Raw genomic sequence first — 21,196 nt, 5'->3', positions numbered from 1 at the left:
CTTCCCCCTTCTGTCATTCCAACATCTTTTTCGAACTGTGAACTAAAGTGGAAGACAAGCATTCCAGTGATGCCAGTAGTTTGCTCCCACAGAATATTCTGTCTCAGACAAGCAGACACAATGACAGAGACTACAGACTGCCAAGAGCAGACACTCACAGTAGTTCTGCGCCAGTACAGCACCCCATCAAGCCAGTGGTTCATCCAGCTGCTGCCCCAGGCGCTCTTCCTTCTAGTCCATTTACGCTGCAGTCTGATCACCAGCCAAAGAAATCATTTGATGCTAATGGAGCATCTACTTTGTCAAAACTGCCTACACCCACATCTTCTGTCCCTGCACAGAAAACAGAAAGAAAAGGTATGCCGTTACTGCTAGATGCTGCGCGTGAACTAGTTTCTGCTGTAGTACATTATTTCCTTTGGCTTAAGACTCTTATCGATAAGTTTTTTTAAGTTTTCTAGACTGTTACTGCATAAATTTAGGTCTAGAGTTAGCAGTACTTTGCCTTTTCTTGTAATTTATTATCAGGCCTCAGAACCGTTTTTTCCTTTGACACTGACATCAAGTGCTTAATTTATAACAAAAGTGGTTTAAGTAACTTGTCAAAGTCCAATAACTGTCCCTTTGTATTTATGTAAAATACTCTTGTGGTAGTTGTCTTGATAGTCTAGAAATTGATTCTCGTAATTAAAATTTAATATGAACAGAGACAAAACTTGTTTTTGTACAACATGAACTCATTGGTTTCATTTTGTGAGTTAGAAAACTGAGTCATGAGTCTCAAGTTAACTAATGTCTGAATTTGATTTTAAGTCTGAAGTGAAACATTGCAATACAAATTATGTTTAGCCAACTCTGTGTTAATAACCATAGCATATTCAAAAAAGAAGTGTGACAACAACTACTTGGGAGGTGGAAGCAGTGTGATAAGAACTATATTTGCATGAACCATTGACTCTGACTTTTACCTCACCATATATATATATTTTTTTAAATAAGGAAGTTAAAAGACAAATTTTCATGGTTAGACCAGTTGGCAGACCATTAGTAAGTGTTGAGGAATTTTTGAAATGTCCCGTGAGTTTAGGAGATGAAGAGTTTGAGTTTTTAAGTGCAGTTAATTGCTTGACAAGTTGTTTTGGACTGTTGATGAAGGATTCACATAGCTGCTTTACTTTTGCCTCTGGTTTTCTCTTGTGTGTGCTATTTGATTTTCCTTTGTACTACAGTGTGTTTCAGAGTACTAAACTAATATTTTTACTATACAGTATACAGTTAAACAGATTAATGCTTGTTTCAAATGTTAAAGTCCTTTGTACCAAAATTGATAGGTTCTTTGTACCAAAATTGATAGGTTCTCATCAGATTTACCCTGTTGCACAAATCCATATGCAGAGAAAATTCTTGATGAAATCTGAATTCCTCCAACAGTTAATGTATTTTTTCCAAAGGATGGTTTGATTTTTTCAGTTCCTATAATTTTGTTTATCTGATCACAGAAAAACTTACTTTATTTAAAAAAAAAACACAAAGTTAAAAACCTTGAGACCTTCTGAAGTCTTTATTCAGGTTCCCATTTGTTCACCTAACACTTCACAGCTCCCCTGGGCTTCTGTGATAGTACTGTCCTGCAGGCTCCTTGTTCTAGTCTCTTCTCCTTAAACGGCAGCACCATACTTTGTCTTGCTTAACGTGTCCTCCCTCTTTTTATCATTATCTTTGGTTTTATTCCCTTCTGCATGCTGTATTTGTTAAATTTCCTCGGATACAGAGTGTCCCAAATTTCTCCCTTTCCCACAATGTATTAGATTCTCAGTAACTGACAGAATTAACCGTCAACTTGTTCTCTGGTATTCTCAAGGCCAGGCACATTCTGCCACCTTTTGACAATCTTTGCGCTCTTTGCTGTATTTCATTTGTGTGTACTCTTTCTGTTGTTACTGCTACTGCCATTGTTAGACTCAGGTCATCTCTCTTGAAGCAGGCTTCTGATGATCTCTCTGTCCTTCCTGCCCGGTCCAGCCACTCACTGCAGCACCACCATCCTAAAGTGAGATTGGACTCTGTTGCTTTCTTGCTTAAAGGCTTGTACTGGTTTGCCATTACGCAGAGGATAAAGTCTAGACTCCTAAGTAAGCCATGTGTCTCCCTAGTTTGATCTCCAGTCATTCCACTCCACATTCCCTACAATTGCTCTGTTGCAGGCGTGTGTGTTTCTGGACGTGGTAATGTTCATTCACGTTCCTTGTGTTCGCTAGATGGAAGGACATGTCTGTTCCTGTCCTGCTGAACTCAGTATTCTTTCTTGAAAGTCCAAATCTCACATCCTTCAGGTTCTTAACTGTCAGTTAACCTCTCCCAGTCCGTTTCCCAAGCACTTGGCCCTTTGTCTATTTTAGTGCTTATCACACTATTTTAGTTTTTTGACAGTTATGTTTAGGTTCGACATTGTGTTTTACTGCATTTTGTACTGTGCTCACCTTCTCTCCCCTCATCCCCCATGCTTGAGTCAGCATTTCCGACAACCTTAGTTAAAAATGACTGTGAACCAGAGTTGGTGCTAATTATTTTACATATACTTAATGTGTTCCTTGAAACAACACTAGAAGGGAAGAGACTGTCTCTTACCGTAGAAATGAGAGGCCTGAACAGTTCAAACACATGTTAGAGTATTTCAGGTGGCTTCTCCAAAATCCATGTTCTTTCCCCAAAACCATATGTAATGAAAGATAACAAATTATCAGTTAAGACTTCGGTAATTTAAAATTGCGAACAAATTGGAGGTGACTCAAGTGTAAATTGTACAAAGTGTATTTGCTAATCACAGATACTATATACAGAATTTTATGTATGGTAATTTTTTAAACTTAGAGGAAGAAATTTTATAAACTTGGAGTTGCCTGTTTTATAGGGGAAATTGTATAGTCTTTCCAAGTACTTTCCTTGTGTGTAAATCAGACGATTTTACTTCCTTCAAGAAGATGTCTTCACAGTTTCGATACTTTCAGATTGTTCTAGTTACTCTAAATTTATGCAATGTTCATTACACTAAAATTTGTTTTCCTCAGTGAAGATATCCATGTTACTCATGTTGAGCTTCCTGTTTTCTGGTTTTTTGTTTTTGTTTTTGTTTTTGGACAGGCAGAGTGGACAGTGAGAGAGAGAGAAAGGTCTTCCTTTACCATTGGTTCACCCTCCAATGGCCACTGGGACCTGTGCACCACGCTGATCCGAAGCCAGGAGCCAGGTGCTTCTCCTGGTCTCCCATGCGGTTGCAGGGCCCAAGCACTTGGGCCATCCTCCGCTGCACTCCCGGGGTATAGCAGAGAGCTGGCCTGGAAGAGGGGCAGCCGGGACAGAATCCAGCACCCTGACCAGGACTAGAACCCGGTGTGCCGGCGCCGCTAGGTGGAGGATTAGCCTAATGAGCCACAGCGCCGGCCTGTTTGTGTGTGTGTGGTTTTTTTTTTTTTTTTTTTTTTTTTTTTTTTTTTTTTTTTTTTAAGATTTGTTTATTTGAAAGAGTTACAGAGAGCGAGCTTCCATCTGATGATTCACTCCCCAGATGGCTGCAATGGCTGGAGCTAAGAACTCCTGGTCTCCCACATGGGGGCAGGGGCCCAGGCACTTGGACCATCTTCTGCTTTTCCCGTCAGCAGGGAACTGAATCAGAAATGGAGCAGCCGGGACACGAACTGGTGCCCATTTGGGTTGCTAGCATCGCAGGCAGTAGCTTTACCTGCTGTGCCACAGCACCAGCCCTGACTTCTCATCTTCACAGGGGTTTTCCCCCACAAATAATTCATGTTAAAGGGTGATGATTCAGATCAGATTGGTCACTTCGCTTTAAGTGTAGTTAAGCTGTATCTAGTGGTAGCATGTTTTATTAAATAATGTTTTATTTATTGATAATTATGTTTTACTAAATAACACAAGAGCAGAATCTGTCTTAGCCATAGCTCTGTCCCTAGTACTTGACTGATAATAAGTGGCATCTGTTTGTTGTGGATGGATAAATATCTGAGTAGTAATGGATGTATTGAGGAGGATTGGGGAAGCTCCTGCATAGGTCATGGTTTTAAAAATGGATTTGGGGGGCCGGCACTGTGGTGTTGCGGTTAAAGCTGCCACCTGCAGTGCCGGCACCCCATATGGGCACCGGTTCAAGTCCCAGCTGCTCCATTCTGATCCAGCTCTCTGCTATAGCCTGGGAAAGCAGTGGAAGATGGTCCAAGTCCTTGGGCTCCTGCACCCACTTTGGCTCAAGCTCTTGCAGCCAGTTGGAGAGTGAACCAGCAGATGGAAGTCAGTCTCTCTCCCCTCCCCTCCCCTCTGCTCTCCTCTCCTCTCCATGTGTAACTCTTTCAAATTAATAAATAAATCTTTTTAAAAGGTGTATTTGGAGAAAAAAGAATGAATATATATGTGTTGTGTATCTAAAACATCTCAGCTGGGCACTTAACATCAGCTTAATGTAGAGAACAATGCTGGTGTTAGGGTAAAAAGAAGGGTTCAGGGTTGTCCCCATTGAGGCCTGTTTGTGAGGGTTAACATTTGAGCATCTAGGGGTAAGAGAGATCACTTTGTTTGGCAACCATATACCAAAGTAATAGAGAAGTTGTTACCTTACAGAGCATAAAACTGATTTTTATCAGCTGCCTTCATGACCCTTCTAACTGGCTTAACTCTCGACCCTTCTGGATTTGTGAAATGACAGTAAGCAGGGGATGTGTGGGTCCTTGTTTCTTGCTATGGCCAAATAAGTGTCAGAATTATACATTTTTTAAAAACATGTTTGATTTATTTGAAAAGCCTACAATAGCCGGAACTGTACCAGGTCAAAACTAGGCGCCCAGAACTCCATCCAGTTCTCTCATGTGAGTGGCAGGAACCCAACTACTTGAGCCATCACCTGCTACCTCCCAGGGTGCACATAAGCAGGAAGCTGGACTGGAGCTTAGAGCCAGGACTCAAACCTAGCACTCCAGTGTGGGCTGAAGTTGTCCCAGATAGTGTCTTAACTGCTGTGCCAAATGCCTGCCCCTAGAAGAATTTAATGAACATAAAAAAAAAAAAAAGGCAGTTTTCTCATTTAGTGTTTTAGAGTTAGGATTTAGTGGCATACATAAGTTTGAAAGTGAAACAAAATAGCCACCGAAGCAGACCTGTTCAGTGACCTGAGGTTTAGGTCTCAGAGGCTTAGCCTGTCTAAACACATGGCTCACTTCCTCATGGCGGGCTGGAGATCTTGTGTCATGCAGTAATTTGATGTGTGAGTCACCTAGAATAAAGTTCTCATGTGTGTTTATGGTACATGGCAACTACATGAAATTTGAATGAACTGAAGTCTTCATTATGTGTGAAGTTATTAGCCGTAGAAGTTCATTAATTGGCTGTAGTGGATTCCCTTCAGTCCTCAGATGCTTTGCTTTAAAATGACTTTTAGGAATACTGAGTATCATGAACAATTAGACTGGCCATAAAATTACTCCAATATTTGTTAAATAACTGAGTATATATTTGTGGAGGAATTTAATCTTGATAAGTTAAACTAAATAGTATTTGATCAACTTCTTAGAGGTGGCATTTTGAACAGGCACGCATGAGAAACAACTATGACACTAACTGTAGAAAACATTGGGTATTGTTTGATGCTAATTAAAGAAAACCTTTTGTTTTTTAAATAGATGATTTATTTACTTGAAAGAGAGAGAAAAGTCTTCTGGTTCACTCCCCAGTTGGCCACACTGACTGGAGCTGGCTGATGTGAAGCCAGGAGCCTGGAGCTTCCTCCAGGTCTCCCATGTGGGTGCAGGGGCCCAAGCACTAGGGGCCATCTGCTGCTGCTGTCCTAGGCCATAGCAGAGAGCTGGGTCAGAAATGGAGTAGTCTGGACTTGAACTGGCACCTAATTGGGATGCCAGCACAGCAGGCAGCGGCTTTACCCCTGTGCCACAGAGCTGGCCCCAGGAAGACCTTCTTAAGACCTAAAATGTATTTGCTTTTTAAAAAGTTGATAAATTTGACCAGGTAAGACATCTAAGATTTCTTTATAACAGAGGTACAGTAAACTGACAGACAACTTTTGGGAGAAAATATTTATAGTATTTTGATAAGATACGTTAAGAATTTATACATAACATTGGGTCAAAGAAAATCGAAAAAACTATAGGAGGCTTATCTTCGTGATGTTACTTTTTATCAGTGATTTCTTGAATATGACACCAAAAGCATAGGCAACTAAAGGAAAAATAAATTTGAGTTCACCAGTATTAACCTCTGTGTATCAAGGAATACAGTCAAGAAGAGGCAACCCTAGAGTGAGAAAATATTTATAAATCATAAATGTGATACAGGGTTAATATCTAGAATATATAAAGGAGTCTAACAGTAACAACAGAAAACCCAGTTCAAATGTGGGCAGACTTTACCTAAGTGATACTTCTCCAGAGAACATATTCTAGTGGCCAGTGGACACATGAGAAGATGGTCAGCATCGTTAATCACCAGGGAAATGCAAATCAGAACCACAATTCCGTGCCTGTCATGCCCATTAGTATGAGTAGTTGTGGTTTTTTTAAAGTAGAAATAAAGAGCAATTTGTTTGTTTTAGGATGTAGAGAAATTGGAACCCCGTGCATTGCTTATGATAGAGCCCCTGTGGAACACAGTTTGGCAGTTTCTCAAAGAATTAAGAGAGGATTACCTGTGGCATCCAGCAGTTTCGCTCCTGGATAAAGGCAGAGACACCACTGTTGGTAGCAATTATTGACAACAGATACTAGATAGAAACAATCCCAGCGTCCATCACCATTGGATATGAGAAGATGAACAGTGTGATACTTGTATGTGCAGCCTTAGCCACCGTAAAAGAAATGGAGCTCTGATACCATGCCACAGCATGGATGAGCCTTGAGGAACAAGGCAGCAACACAAGGATAAATATGGGCATGATTGCATGTAGATGCCGCGCCTCGAGTGGGTAAATTCCTGTAGAGACAGAATAGTGGGTACAGGAGCTGGCGGGAGTGTGAGTGAGGCGTTAACCACGTAGTGGGCAGTGTTTGGGAAGATGGACAGGTTCTGGAGATGCATGGTGGTCAGGTCAGTGCACAAGACTGACATGTACTTAACGTCCCTGCATTGTACACTTAGAGTGGAACATTTTGTCTGGTACGTTGTACCAGCGTAAAAGCATTGCAAGGATAAGATTGCCAATACAGGCCGGCGCCGCGGCTCAGTAGGCTAATCGTCCGCCTTGCGGCGCCGGCACACCGGGTTCTAGTCCCGGTCAGGGCGCCGGATTCTGTCCCGGTTGCCCCTCTTCCAGGCCAGCTCTCTGCTGTGGCCCGGGAGTGCAGTGGAGGATGGCCCAAGTCCTTGGGCCCTGCACCCCATGGGAGACCAGGATAAGTACCTGGCTCCTGCCATCAGATCAGTGCGGTGTGCCGGCTGCGGCGACCATTGGAGGGTGAACCAACGACAAAGGAAGACCTTTCTCTCTGTCTCTCTCTCTCACTGTCCACTCTGCCTGTCAAAAAATAAAAAATTAAAAAAAGATTGCCAATACATAATGAAAACTAAGGTTAAAACGTGAGCTGCTGTTTTGCCTCATGGTTAGTGACAGTTACTGTTTGGATGTGGGGAAACAGTTGGTGGGAACATGCAAGGTGGTAATGTTCATGTGGAGGTCCGTTTTTCAAAATCTGTCAAAGGTTTAAAAATGCACTAATGTTTTGTCTGTATAGTGCGAATATTTTTTTCAGCTTAATGAGATGAGTTGTGAAAGTTAATGTCTTTGTTGTAAAGCAAATTTATGTACATTCATAAATACATGGAAAAGGTTCTGAAAGGATACATGCCTAAAGATACTCACTATGTGTATGTAAATAACTTGAAATGCAAATCATAGGAAGCCACGGAGCAGGAGCAGAGACTGGGCCTGGCTGCCTTGTTTTCTCTGCTACACTTACTGCATCGTTTGCTTTCCTTCAAAACGTGTTCCACGTCTCCTGTGGAGCACCACTGCCGAGGGTAGAAAGCAGACTGAGCTTTAGTGTCCTGCTCAGTGTTACACACCGTCAGAACCCTAGGAAGTTAATGATAAAAGTGCTGTTTTTATCAATATCTTTTTAGATTGTATTGTGTATCACAAAGAAAAATAGCTCACAAAGAAACTTTGGTTTATGGTCTTTGGGGTATTTTAAAAGGATCCTTAGAATAGTTGCGATGCTATTCTAGGTTCAGTCTTTAATATGCTGTAGTAACAAGTACTTTTGCAGTTTCCTCCCCCTTCTGGTAGTAATTGGAAATACACATCAGTTCATAATTACAAGCATAAAAGGAGGGAAAGCAGTTTTACCTATTCAAACAGGATATACAGTGGATGACACAGTTGTGTGTGTTGCAGAATTGGTTAGAGGCCTAAAGTCATAGAGATGTCAATTGGAAAAGTAAGTTTAAAATGTCTTCAAAAGAGATTAAGAAATGGAGCATGCATAGATAGGTGCCCATGCCTGTGTAGCAGAACCAGGCGTCCAGTCAACGAATCTATGTTGGTGTCATTCTGGTGCCAGTTCCAATTCTTGCAGTAGGGCTGACCGAGGCAAATAAAGCAAGATTCCGTTCCTGCAGGAGCTATGGTGAAGTAGAAGGGAGGGAACATTACTGTTGTTACACCGTAAAAAGGTGCTGGGCAGTGTGGTGGATCTGAGGGCTCTCTGGGCACAGGGGAGTGCTACCCAACCAGCACCTTCAGTATGAAACTTGGACTCGCATTGCTACATTTGTGTTACATTCAGGTACATGTGTACTTTGAAGCATCTGATAGAACAAACTTTGAATAACCTGCAGCTCTCTGAAGGGGTGTTTATGTGGTGTGTCGTGTGGGAGGCCTGGAGGCTGTGACAGATGGGGAGCGTGGCATTCCGAGACCCTGTCTGACAGTCTCAGCTCTCTCTGGTTTCGTTCTTACTCCACTCTGTACTCCACCTTGCCTTGTGCCGTCTTTTACAATTTTTTTTGGAGGTTTACTCTGTTTCTTCAGAGTCTCATGTTGAACTTTTCATGGGTCCCTAGGTTCATCAGATAGAGGCAAGGGCCTTAACCTTCTGAGGTGATCCTGTTCCTGTTTATTGAGAACTTACATGTAAAACCAAACCTTTTAGCAGAGAACTACGACTTCCAGAGATGTCCTTTCCCCAGTGGTCGCCCACGTCTGAAGAAGACGCCTCTGATTTCCTCACTGATTTTCTCATTTGTAATTTCTCACAAAATTGAAAAAGTCAGTCGTCAGGATAAATAACCCTGTTGTAATTGGAAATTAGGGGTGTTTTTAAGTTTTTGTTACTTTTGTTCCTTTGAAGTGATGCATATGGCTTTCTGATTTGTAGTGTTTCCTTTGCTTGACATGAGGGGCCAACTGAAAAATTTTTAAGGGATAGGGACCCTTTTACCTACTGAGGGCCATTTGGATATTTCTAGCATCATGCACAGGTCATACAGAATTATCAACTTAAAAATTGGCCTGCTATGGATTTAATTTTGTGGGCCAGGGGCTGGATGGTCCTGTGTAGCTTTGTAAGTCTGTGAAAAGATTGGACAGCACTCAGGCAAAATTGAAAACACCTTGCATCTCCTTCTACCTTCTTTTCTCTGTTAAAAAGAAGAAAATCTGTGAGGTGACAGAGTGAGGATAGTTTCAGAGGGCTGTAAGTACTAATTTAACTGTTCGTGCAGTAAGTAAAAACACAGAACTGAACTTCGTTGTGCACGTTAATCAATATGTCCGTAAGCTGTGTGTGGAAGAACCTTGAAGGGATATGATATGGAGAAATGTGCTGATACAACATACATGTTTTATCATTTCATTCGGGTTTATTGATATTTGTCTATCAGTCCAGACCAGCAAAAGCCAAGCACAAAGTCTGCTGGATCTAGGACCAGGCTTTTTTAAGATGCATGCCTTAGAAGAGAAAAGCGTCTTAGCCCTACCCAGTGGAGCATGGGTAGCACCAGTCTTTGAAATGCATGGAAAGCAGCTCTGAGATGTGTCATTTGTAGAGAGCTGCTGTCCCTAATTCTGATGACCATTGTAATAGTGTTGTACAAAGACTGATGGGGAGCCCCTTTTCCGTAAGCTTGCTAGTAATTTGGCGCCTGTCCAGGAATGTGAAGGATGGTGAATGTTTAGTTCTGAGAGTTGAAAATGAAGATTTAAAGTTACTGCTCAACTGTGATACTCCTGAAACCTGCATGACTTCATAACAAGTCTAAAGGTCATATGTTGTATGTGCTATCTTAACTGTCTACAAAAAATGCTTTGACAAGTGTCCTTCTTTGGTCTTCAGACCAGCCTTGTCAGAGTGTGGAGTGTGTGTTGCTGCCTGAGGGTCTGTGTTCTTGCATTAGAGCCCCGCTGTGTTGACAATTTCGTGGCAGGAAGATGGCATTTTGTGCTCTTTGTCTTGTCTGGGCATCCATGTGCTTCCGGTGTTGTGCTGAAATAAAGCAGGTGTGGTGCTCTTTCTTACAACCTGCCTTACATCTCTGAGTTCTTCTGAGGGTGTACACCTAAGCACAGAGAGTGGATCCTGAAAGGGTGTTTATGGACAGCTTTTCTAGAAATGCCAAGTGGCTCTCTGATGTGGGTCTTCTCCATTAGAAACGTGAAGTAAGCCTTGCTTTGCTTCTTGCCAACAGTTGGCATTGTTAGGCTTTACATTTTTGCTACTGTGGTGATATAAATGAATATCTTCCTCTGTTTTATGTTTTTGTGTTCATTAATGAAGTTGAGCATCTTTTTTTTTCTTTTTTTGCATTTCTTAGCCATTCAAGTTTTTGCTAAAATCTTTTTGTCTTGTTTTAAAAATGCTTTCCTATTGAATAGTATTGATTTATAGAAATTTTTAAAAATATTATGACTACTAATACTTTGGATGTAATTAAGCTTTTTGAAGCTATAAAAACCTTCCTTATAGTTTTAAAAATCTTTTAACGACTTAAATAAAAAGTTGAGTCCACCTTAAATTGATTTTATCTGACAGAACTTGTCTTGCTTATTGTGTTCTTCAGCCACCGCAGGAATCTTTAGAGCATTTAGAATTTACATTACCAGCTTGTCAGATGTTTCAGAAGCACTGTTAGGGCTTTGGTTGTTGTTGCATCCAGTCTCCATAAATAACGAGTTTGAAATAGAAACTTCCAAATATTCATGATTTTCCATGCGTGTTTTATGTTTTTTAATATCTAAATACTAAGCTTTTTACTAGTAGAAGAGTTCATTTTAGTGCTGATAATTTTTATTTTATTTTTTATTTTTTTTATTTTTATTTTTTTTTTTTTAATTTTTTTGACAGGCAGAGTGGACAGTGAGAGAGAGACAGAGAGAAAGGTCTTCCTTTGCCGTTGGTTCACCCTCCAATGGCCGCCGCGGTCGGCGCGCTGCGGCCGGCGCACCGCGCTGATCCGATGGCAGGAGCCAGGAGCCAGGTGCTTTTCCTGGTCTCCCATGGGGTGCAGGGCCCAAGCACCTGGGCCATCCTCCACTGCACTCCCTGGCCACAGCAGAGGGCTGGCTTGGAAGAGGGACAACCGGGACAGAATCCGGCGCCCCGACCGGGACTAGAACCCGGTGTGCCGGCGCCGCTAGGCGGAGGATTAGCCTAGTGAGCCGCGGCGCCGGCCAGTGCTGATAATTTTTAAATGACACAAACAGATAAATCATGGCCTCATGTAATATTACAGCAGGGAACTTTGTAGTTCTGAAACTCGGCTAATACAGAGCTCTAGTACGTGACATCCTCAGTCTGTATGGGAGGTGACTGCTGTGATGTATGTCCTGACTTGTAGAGTAAGGCCATTGTCTTACATAGGTAGGTTGCTGCCATGGTCATAACATTTTTTTCTACCTTATTTTACTCAGTATCTAAATCTAGTCACGTAGAATTGTTCCTTTATCATCATGGAAGCTGTTTCAATATGCAGTTAAAATAACTGTTCAGGACGGCATTCCCAGTAGGCAGAGCTCAGCACTTTGTATGTCACACGTAGGAGTGCGGTATCAGGTTTTGTGACTTGCATTTATGTCACCTGGTCAGGTACTTACTGAGCACTTTGTGTGCTCCATTGTACAGACTAAATGGAATTAGACGTTTCAGATGCCAGTTCTCATACGTATGCTTGTTCTGCTTTGCCACATTCAGGTAACTTTTTTTCAGCCATATTGTCTTATTTATTTAGAATCTGCACCAGGAGACAAGGCAGTGTCACATTCTTGCACAACTCCTTCCACGTCTTCTGCCTCTGGACTGAATCCCACGTCTGCACCTCCGACATCCGCTTCAGCAGTCCCCGTTTCGCCTGTTCCGCAGTCACCAATACCTCCATTACTTCAGGACCCAAATCTTCTTAGACAGTTGCTTCCTGCTTTGCAAGCTACACTGCAGCTTAATAATTCTAATGTGGACATATCCAAAATAAATGAAGGTAAATTTTCATAGTAACAATGGTTATCATGTTTTTTTCCCCAAAAAGATTTGAGAGACAGACCAACAGTGAGCTCCCATCCAGTTGTTTCACTCACCAAATGACCTGCCGTGACTGTTGGCAAGGCAGGAATAAGAGCCAGGAACGAAGTCCAGGTCTCCCGTGTAGGCACCAAGGACCCAAGTACTTGAGCTGTCTCCTGCTGCCTTCCAGCGTGTGTATTAGCAGGAGGCTGGAATTTGGAACAGAGCTGAGAATCAAAACCCAGGCATTCTTAACTGCTAGACTAAAAGCCTGCCCCCATAGTGAAAAGGTATTTAAAATGTATTTATGGGGGCCGGCACTGTGGCTCACTTGGTTAGTCCTCCACCTACAGTGCCGGCATCCCATATGGGCACCGGGTTCTAGTCCCAGTTGCTCCTCTTCCAGTCCAGCTCTCTACTGTGGCCTGGGAAGGCAGCAGAGGATGGCCCAAGTGCTTGGGCCCCTGTACCCGCATGGGAGACTAGAAAGAAACACTTGGCTCCTGGTTTCGGATCAGCATAGCTCCGGCCGTAGCAGCCATTTGGGGAGTGAACCAACAGAAGGAAGACCTTTGTCTGTCTCACTATCTAACTCTGTCAAATTAAAAAAATTTGTAAAATGTATTTGTGTTGTATAAAATTCGTAAATCTCTGCTTTAGTACTAGTCTTTTTTCCCTTTTCAAATTCATATTTGAACTTCTCAGAATTTAGAATTTATGTTCCACATATTTTAAAGCCATGGCATATAATTGGGTTAGTGATAGTTACATTTGTGTATATTTTTCAAGACTTGCTATGTATCTGGTAGTTACTAGAGATGAATCACTTCTGTAGGTGCTAAATACTAGGAAATGAGGAGCTCAGGTAGTTATATAAAATACTTGAAGCATTTTCTGAGAAAGGGGTAGGTACTAGATAAAATTTTGCCATTTTTCCTGATTAATTACAATGTTTAGTTCTGGCCTCTTAAGTATCAAAAGTACATGGTTTCCTAAGTACCATCTTTTTTCTGCTCACTCTTAATTAAAAGGTTGTTGGAATGGATATAGCTGAAGGGTTTGAGTGGCTGCTTTTCTAAAAAAAAAAAAAAAAATCATGAAATAACAGCCATTTATCTGGTTAATCTTATATACTGCCCTGTGCACTTCCCATAAAATTGGCTAGGTTTCTGGGATAACCCACAGTTCTGAGAACACGCTCTAGTGTTTTCTAAAAAGTCTCACAGAGAGGAGTTTTAATAGTAGATCTTAATTTAACTTTATTGTAAACTCACTCAGTTTCTATCTACCTCAGATTATTTTTAATCTTTTTCAATATTTTTAAGAGATTTAGTTATTTGAAAGGCATAGTGACACAGAGAGGGATCATCCATTCTCTGATTTACTTCCTATGCAGCCATGGTAGGTAGCCAATGCCTGAGCCAGGCTGATGCTAGGAGCCAGAAACTCTAGCCTAGTATCCCACATGGAGGGCAGGGGCTCAACTACTTGAGCTGTCACTGCTGCCTTCCTGGGCACATTAGCAGGAAGCCGGATCAGAAGTGGAACAGGCAGCATTTTTTTTTTAAGATTTATTTATTTATTTGAAAGAGTTCTACAAAGAGAGAAGGGGATGCAGAGAGGTCATCCATCTGCTGGTTCACTCCCCAATTGGCCACAACGGTTGGAGCTGCACCGATCTGAAGCCAGGAGCGTCTTCTGGGTCTCCCACGTGGGTACAGGGCCCCAAGTCCTTGGGCCATCTTCCACTGCTTTCCCAGGCCATAGCAGAGAGCTGGATGGGAAGTGGAGCAGCCAGGACATGAACCAGTGCCCATATGGGATGCCAGCACTGGAGGCAGCGGCTTTACTCGCTATGCCACAGCACCGGCCCCCATCTTAAATCCTTACACCCATTATATTCCATCTTCTAGGTTTTTGTTCTTTGTTGTTTATCTTGGTTCTTTTTTATTATTTTTTACTTATTTATTTGACAGGTAGATTTATAGACGGAGAGAGAGAGACAGAGAAAGGTCTTCCTTCCGTTGGTTCATTCTCCAAATGGCCCCTATGGCCGGTGCTGTGCCGATCCGAAGCCAGGAGCCAGGTGCTTCCTCCTGGTCTCCCATGCGGGTGCAGGGGCCCAGGCACTTGGGCCATCCTCCACTGCCCTCCCGGGCCACAGCAGAGAGCTGGACTGGAAGAGGAGCAACCGGAACTAGAACCCAGCACCCATATGGGATGCCGGCGCCACAAGGCGGAGGATTAACCAAGTGAGCCACGGCGCTGACCCCTGTTTCTCTTGTTTTAAAGATTCATTTATTTGAAAGGTAGAGTTAACCAAGAAAGATCCTCCACTCCCGAGTGACCACAGTATCTGAGGTTAGGCCAAGCTGCTCTAGGAACTTGGAACTCAATCTGTGTCTCCCACAGGCCCCAACACTTAGACTGTCTTCTGCTACTTTCCCAGGCCCATTAGCAGGGAACTGGTTAGAAGAAGAACAGCTGGGACTGGAATCGGCTCCTGTATAGGACACTGGCATTGCAGGCAATGGCCTGACCCACTATACCCCAGTGCACGCCATCACCCATTTTCTAGATTTTTATTTCAAGAGTTCCAGTTGTAAGTGCTTCAGCTGTTTTCCCAGTCCTGTTCAAGTTTCCAGGTTGTTATTAATGCTTTGTAGGCCTCTGTGCTTCTGTTTGAATTTAGGAAATAATGTTTTTAGTTCTTACAGCAGCTGTGACCCAGGCTTCACTGCAGTCCATAATTCATAAGTTTCTTACTGCTGGACCGTCTGCTTTCAACATAACCTCTCTGATCTCTCAAGCTGCACAACTCTCAACACAAGGTATCCATATTCTTAGAAATGTCTACAATTGTCTGGACTTTTATCAGCACTTCTTAAAAACTTCTTTAAAGATTAGCTATCTTTATTTTAGCTGGTTTTGGTAACACTAGCATTACAGTAGTATATGTATTTCCCTTTTTTAATGTTTTTAGATGATGCTTTGGAATTTATCTTAAGGTATTACTGTAAATCTGTAATGTAGTGTGATTTAAGTTGCTAATAAAAAGAGTTTTACTCCAAAGCTGAAGGTAAACTGCGATGTGCCCTCAATCTTCAGAAAGCATTGTTACATATTTGAAGAGCTGAAGTTTGGGCATGTTGATGTTAGATGATTCTAAATACAGACACACACACACACACACACACTATATTTGACAGGGAGAGACAAAGAGATCTTCTGTTCAGTGGTTTACTCTCTAACTGGCTGCAACAGCTGGGACTGGGCCAGGCCAAAGCCAGGAGCCTGGAACTCCATCCAGGTCTCAGATGTAGGGGTCAGGAACCTGGTGTTTGGGCCATCTTCTGCCACCCCCCAGGACCGTTAGCAGGGAGGTATATCAGAAGCATAGGAGCTAGGAGCTGAACCAGGCTTGCCCAGCTGGGATCTGGTGTCTCAAGCAACAATTTGCATAATGCCTGTCCTGATGTCAGGTGACTTTTGGCTACATAATATGGAAACAACCCAGTTCTTGCCTTGAGCTAGTGGTCCCTCTTCAAGTAGAGTAGCACAAAGGCTCTTGAAGTCCTTTGACTAGGCTGTGTGGCAGGAGACTGAGCACAGGACAGTGCCCGAGCCTCAGCGAAGCAATGAGGGGCTGAGGGGCTGCTGTGTGAGGTTAGGCTCAGGCTCAACTCCTTGCTGTGGCCTTGGAGTCCTGTGCTGGGTGTGCTGAGCTCTGACACAGAGCTCCTTTAGTCAGTGAGTCCACATGGGATGTCGGTTTCTGACTTGGTTGGGTAAGTGTTCTTTGGGGGACCTAGGATTGTGGGGGGTGTGTAGAGTGATGCAGAGAACTTCACCACATACTACAAGAGTTCTTGGTTTATTTAAAATCGGTTACATCGCTCTTTCACAGCCCAGCCATCTAATCAGTCTCCAATGTCTTTAACGTCTGATGCGTCATCCCCAAGATCATATGTGTCTCCAAGAATAAGCACACCTCAGACTAACACAGTCCCTATCAAGCCTTTGATTAGTACTCCTCCTGTTTCATCACAGCCAAAGGTATGTCACTTCTGAGGGAAATTCGCAAAAGTTCCAAGTTAACAACTGTTAATTTTTGAGTAACCTTATTATTTGTCTGCATTTTGATGAGGGAGCAACCAAAATGTGAGTTTCAGCAAACAGATCTTATTCTAGAGCTTAGAAGTTATCTTCAGTCTGTTTAAAAATAGTGCCTAAAAGTGAAATGCATGCTAATATTAGTTTTCTAGTCCCCGAGAAAATCACTGCATCAGATCCCTTAAGCAATGGCGGTCAGTTCTTCACTTTCAAAGTTCCTTCTCAAGTTGGTTTTAAGAATACTTGGATATTTAAACTTATGTGGGACTTCCTAAATTTTTTTTTTTTTTTTTTTTTTTTTTTTGACAGAGTGGGTAGAGAGAGAAAGGTCTTCGCTTTGCTGTTGGTTCACCCTCCAGTGGCTGCCATGGCTGGTGCGCTGTGGCTGGCGCACCGCGCTGATCCGAAGCCAGGAGCCAGGTGCTTCTCCTGGTCTCCCATGGGGTGCAGGGCCCAAGCACTTGGGCCATCCTCCACTGCACTCCCTGGCCACAGCAGAGAGCTGGCCTGGAAGAGGGGCAACCGGGACGGAATCCGGTGCCCTGACCCGGACTAGAACCCGGTGTGCCGGCGCCACTGGGTGGAGGATTAGCCTATTGAGCCAGGGCGCCGGCCAATAATATGTTCTTTATGAAAAGACTTTTTGATTGGAAATGGCAGGTTATTAATATTCTGAAGCGTCAAGACTATCCAGATTTGTCTGGGCGAATTCTTAGAAATTAAAAACCCTCTCTGGCTCCTGATTAAAAATAACATACGTGTCCCATAGGCAGCCATAAACCTGTATGGGGTGATAAACATCTCTGTTAATCAGAGATGGGCTGTAGCTCATTGTGTGGTTGGACCACTCTATATTTTCTCAAGAAATTATTGAAATCTGAGTGTGCATGTTTGTATGAACATAGATAATTGGTTTTATTGCTTTTGTTTCGATTACAGAAGTAGCAGTAAATGAAGAGAGATTAGAGTAGATTGGAAGGAAAGCCGTAGTGAAAAGTCAAACGTAGTTTCTTGGGCTGTTGTGTGATTTTATGGTTTTGACCTTGAACTAGTTTATGATTTAAGTTTCAAAACTTAGACTGTCTTCTAGCTATGTGGCATTTGATAACTTCTTTTAAAATTCTGGATTCAAGAGTCTTTAAGATTGTTAGCTAGGTTTGCTGGGGGCAAGATATGGATTGGATTGAGAACCTAACTTTACTTTTTACAATTAAATATGCCTGTATCCAGTAGTAGCAATTTTATTGTGAAACAGAATTAAGACAACTGTTAAAATCACTGGAGAGTAGAAATGATAGGAAGTTTCATTGAGAGTAACACTTTGACTTTGCTCTAATTTCGATGCTGGCTGTGTGCCCAAAGCCTTCCTCACCAGGTTTTGCTGTTTCAGGTTAGTACTCCAGTAGTTAAGCAAGGACCAGTGCCCCAGTCAGCCCCACAGCAGCCTGTGACTGCTGACAAGCAGCAAGCTCATGAACCCGTCTCTCCTCGAAGTCTTCAGCGCTCAAGGTAAGTTGATGTGTGTTGAAACTGCCTCGTGGTTTTCTTTAAAACAACAGAGAGTGCATTGTTCAGCTGTGATTTTGGAGACTAGAACCTGGTCTTGGGAGAGGTCACGGACAGCCTGGCTTAGCAGTGTACAGACAGATCTTCCATACAACAAAGGGAAGGAATGTTATCTCCCGCAGAGCGGCCTGGGTTATTTTGAAGCCAGTGGCCCTTTTCTTTAGAATTTACAGTAGGTGGGATTATGTCATACTTGCACAAAAGACATCTGATTTTCCTTTATTTGTTGGAATTAGATCACTTTTGACCTCATAGCAGTTTTCATTGAATGTATCGAAGCTATGATCACACACCGCAAACGTGGGCCAGTGTTTCCCAACCGGTGTGTGGCAGGCTTTCCTGATAGCTTGTGCTTGACCCTAAACAGATTGGTTTTCAGATCTGCAGTTGCCACTGTATGTGTTTTCACTTCATGTGTTCATTAGTAATCAACTTGAAATGAAACTTGTTGAATGAATGATTTTCAGTTGATTGATTTTCCTATTTTTATTTTATGCTATGAGGTAGCAGAATAATTCAACTGTTTTTATTGTTGTTTTCTAAACAAGCGTTTCAGAACTTATACCTCCAAATGAGAGTTGTTCCCTTCAAAATAACCACCTTGGAAAGCTGTCTGCTTACTCCAGCAATGTTGCCATTGCTCAGAACAGTTTTGAGAAATTCTTCTTTTAAATGGTCTTTAGAGGCTGCAGTATTATTTTAAATATCCTCAGTGATGAAAACTCTTCATCCTTTGGGAGATTTAGTTTTTGGAAAATTACTGAAATTCACTCAGAGCCAAGTCTGGTGAAGCAGGTAGGAAATCAACTTGGGTGATTAAAGCTTTGGTTCACATCACCATATCCCCAAACCCTGGCCCAAACCATTCGGATTTAAAAGAAGATAACCAGTCTCAGAGGGTTTGTTGTTGGTCTTGTTTTGCTACTGTGCCCATTCAGTGGTGCCCTGTCAAAATACCTGTTTTCTGCTTCACGTTATTTCTCTCCCTGACTCAGCACTTTGTTCCGATGTTGGACAAAGACATGTGTTTTCTCCCTCCTTATCCCAACAGATACGGCGCACAACCCTCAGATGTGTCTTGCTATCAGATGGCCATTTCTTAGTCACCGTCTTGATAGTTGTGTGGTGAGCTAAGTAGGCAGGCTGTGCGCTCATCCTTGGAGAGCTGCTGACAGTAGTGTTAGCCCCTCCCCCTAGCAGCCCCCAAATGTGTTGAGGAATACATGATAAAAGTATTCTTTGGGTTGTTAATTTTATTTATTTGACATTAAAACAACATTTTTCTTAGGAATTTGGATATCTTTAAATTAATGGAAGATTAACAGGCAATTTCTAGGATACCTAGAAACTCCTTTTAAACATATCACACACTCAGTTCTCTTTTTTTCTTCTAGTAGCCAGAGAAGTCCGTCGCCTGGTCCAAACCACACTTCTAGTAGTAACGCATCAAATGCAGCAGTCGTACCCCAGAATTCATCTGCCCGCCCTGCTTGTTCGTTAACGCCCACACTAGCAGCACACTTCAACGAGAGTCTCATCAAACACGTCCAGGGCTGGCCTGCAGACCACGCAGAGAAGCAGGTATGGCCCTGGGTGCCTGGCAGAGCAGCACTCTGTTCTCATCTGGACCATAGAATTTAAGCTAAACAGTAGGACTTCAGAAAGTGAAATTAAATGAATGTGCACTGCTCGTGAACTTTTTGAAGACACTCATAGCTAGTTTCTAATTAATTTGATGTGTTCTACTTACAGAGTAATTGATGAAAAAACTGACATAAATATTTTAATAGTTTTGTAGCCACCACCATCAAGTCCTCAGCCTTTAGGTCTGTGCTAAGTGGCTTAACGTTTATTTTCTCCATTGCGTGAAACTGCTGAGCAGCACGCCTGCTGAGTTTTGCTGTGTTGCTGTTGAGGCCCCTGCCACTTAGTAATTACCCAGGATGGTAACCTGATCCGGGATGCGGCTCCGTCAGTGTGCTTTTCCACTCTGCTGCGGTGCTGGCTCTGGAATCTGTAAAGAATATTCACCCCATGACTCCCACCAGCAGCTAAGGACATTGCAGTTACTGCCATTTGCCCTTTTTTAACTTGCTATTATTTATTTGAGAGGCAGAGTTAAAGACAGAGAGAAAAGTCTTCCATCTGCTGGTTCACTCCCCAAATAGCCACAGTGGCCAGAGCTAAGCTGATCAGGAGCGTCTTCCCACAGAGGTGCAGGGGCCCAAGCACTTGGGCCATCTTCCGCTGCTTTCCCAGGCCATAGCAGGGAGCTGGACTGGAAGAGGAGCAGCCGGAACACAAAATGGCGCGCCCACGTGGGATGCCGGCGCCACAGGCTGAGGCTCGGCCTACTGCACCACAGCTCCGGCCCTGCCATTTGCCTTTTTTATAACTGACCATCTGGGGTGTTCTGAAAGCTCACAGAGGATGTATTGTGTCTCCTGAAACAAATATAGCAGTGCTCTGCAGTCAGCATTACACCTGAACTTGTGATGACGATCGTCCTTACCTGAGCCGACATTGTATTAACCACACGTACTGAGACCCTCGTCCTGATACTGGAAAGGCTGTTTTCCGAAAAGTCCTGAAGAGGGGATTTAAAATGACTACTTTCCATGATTAGACATAGTTTTTTAAGAGAAATCTGCCATCCCATACACCTCACCTCCAACTTCTTGACCAGCATTTTTGCAGATTTTAAGAATTATTCTATAATAAGTTTCACTTAGAAACAGTGTTTTCTGTATGCAGATGTTTTTTATAATGTACTTTGTGTTTTATTACAGGCATCAAGATTGCGTGAAGAAGCCCACAATATGGGAAGTGTTCATATGTCGGAAATCTGTACTGAATTAAAAAACTTAAGATCTTTAGTTCGAGTCTGTGAAATTCAAGCAACTTTGCGAGAGCAAAGGTAGGTTTTTTGTTGACATTTTTATGTTTCTTAGAGTTCCGTACAGTTTCTCCACCCCCACGCCCTTGACCCGCTTGGGTCCGTTCTGGTA

At 42.6% G+C, this 21,196-nt stretch overlaps 1 protein-coding gene across 7 annotated transcripts in view; it reads left to right on the top strand.

Moving 5' to 3' along the window:
• LOC100357083 (WW domain-containing adapter protein with coiled-coil) overlaps nucleotides 1-21,196 on the top strand; it is a 92,822-nt gene that overhangs the window by 66,808 nt on the left and 4,818 nt on the right. For 2 of the 7 annotated variants that reach the window (XM_051820939.3, XM_089311847.1), the window contains exons 7-13: nucleotides 49-357; nucleotides 12,241-12,486; nucleotides 15,218-15,340; nucleotides 16,417-16,565; nucleotides 18,013-18,131; nucleotides 19,583-19,769; nucleotides 20,978-21,105. In XM_051820939.3, coding sequence (XP_051676899.1) covers nucleotides 49-357; nucleotides 12,241-12,486; nucleotides 15,218-15,340; nucleotides 16,417-16,565; nucleotides 18,013-18,131; nucleotides 19,583-19,769; nucleotides 20,978-21,105 — 1,261 coding nt within the window. The remainder of the gene's footprint in view (nucleotides 1-48; nucleotides 358-12,240; nucleotides 12,487-15,217; nucleotides 15,341-16,416; nucleotides 16,566-18,012; nucleotides 18,132-19,582; nucleotides 19,770-20,977; nucleotides 21,106-21,196) is intronic. The other 5 variants (XM_070056034.2, XM_089311848.1, XM_089311851.1 and 2 more) reach the window with 3 other exon arrangements.

This window comes from Oryctolagus cuniculus, chromosome 13, assembly GCF_051225735.1.
Source record: "Oryctolagus cuniculus isolate XC-2025 breed Fujian yellow rabbit chromosome 13, ASM5122573v1, whole genome shotgun sequence".
In the NCBI taxonomy this organism is placed as follows: Eukaryota; Metazoa; Chordata; class Mammalia; order Lagomorpha; family Leporidae; genus Oryctolagus; species Oryctolagus cuniculus.
Note: the sequence above shows the minus strand (reverse complement) of the source record. Positions and strands in the feature narration are given on the sequence as shown.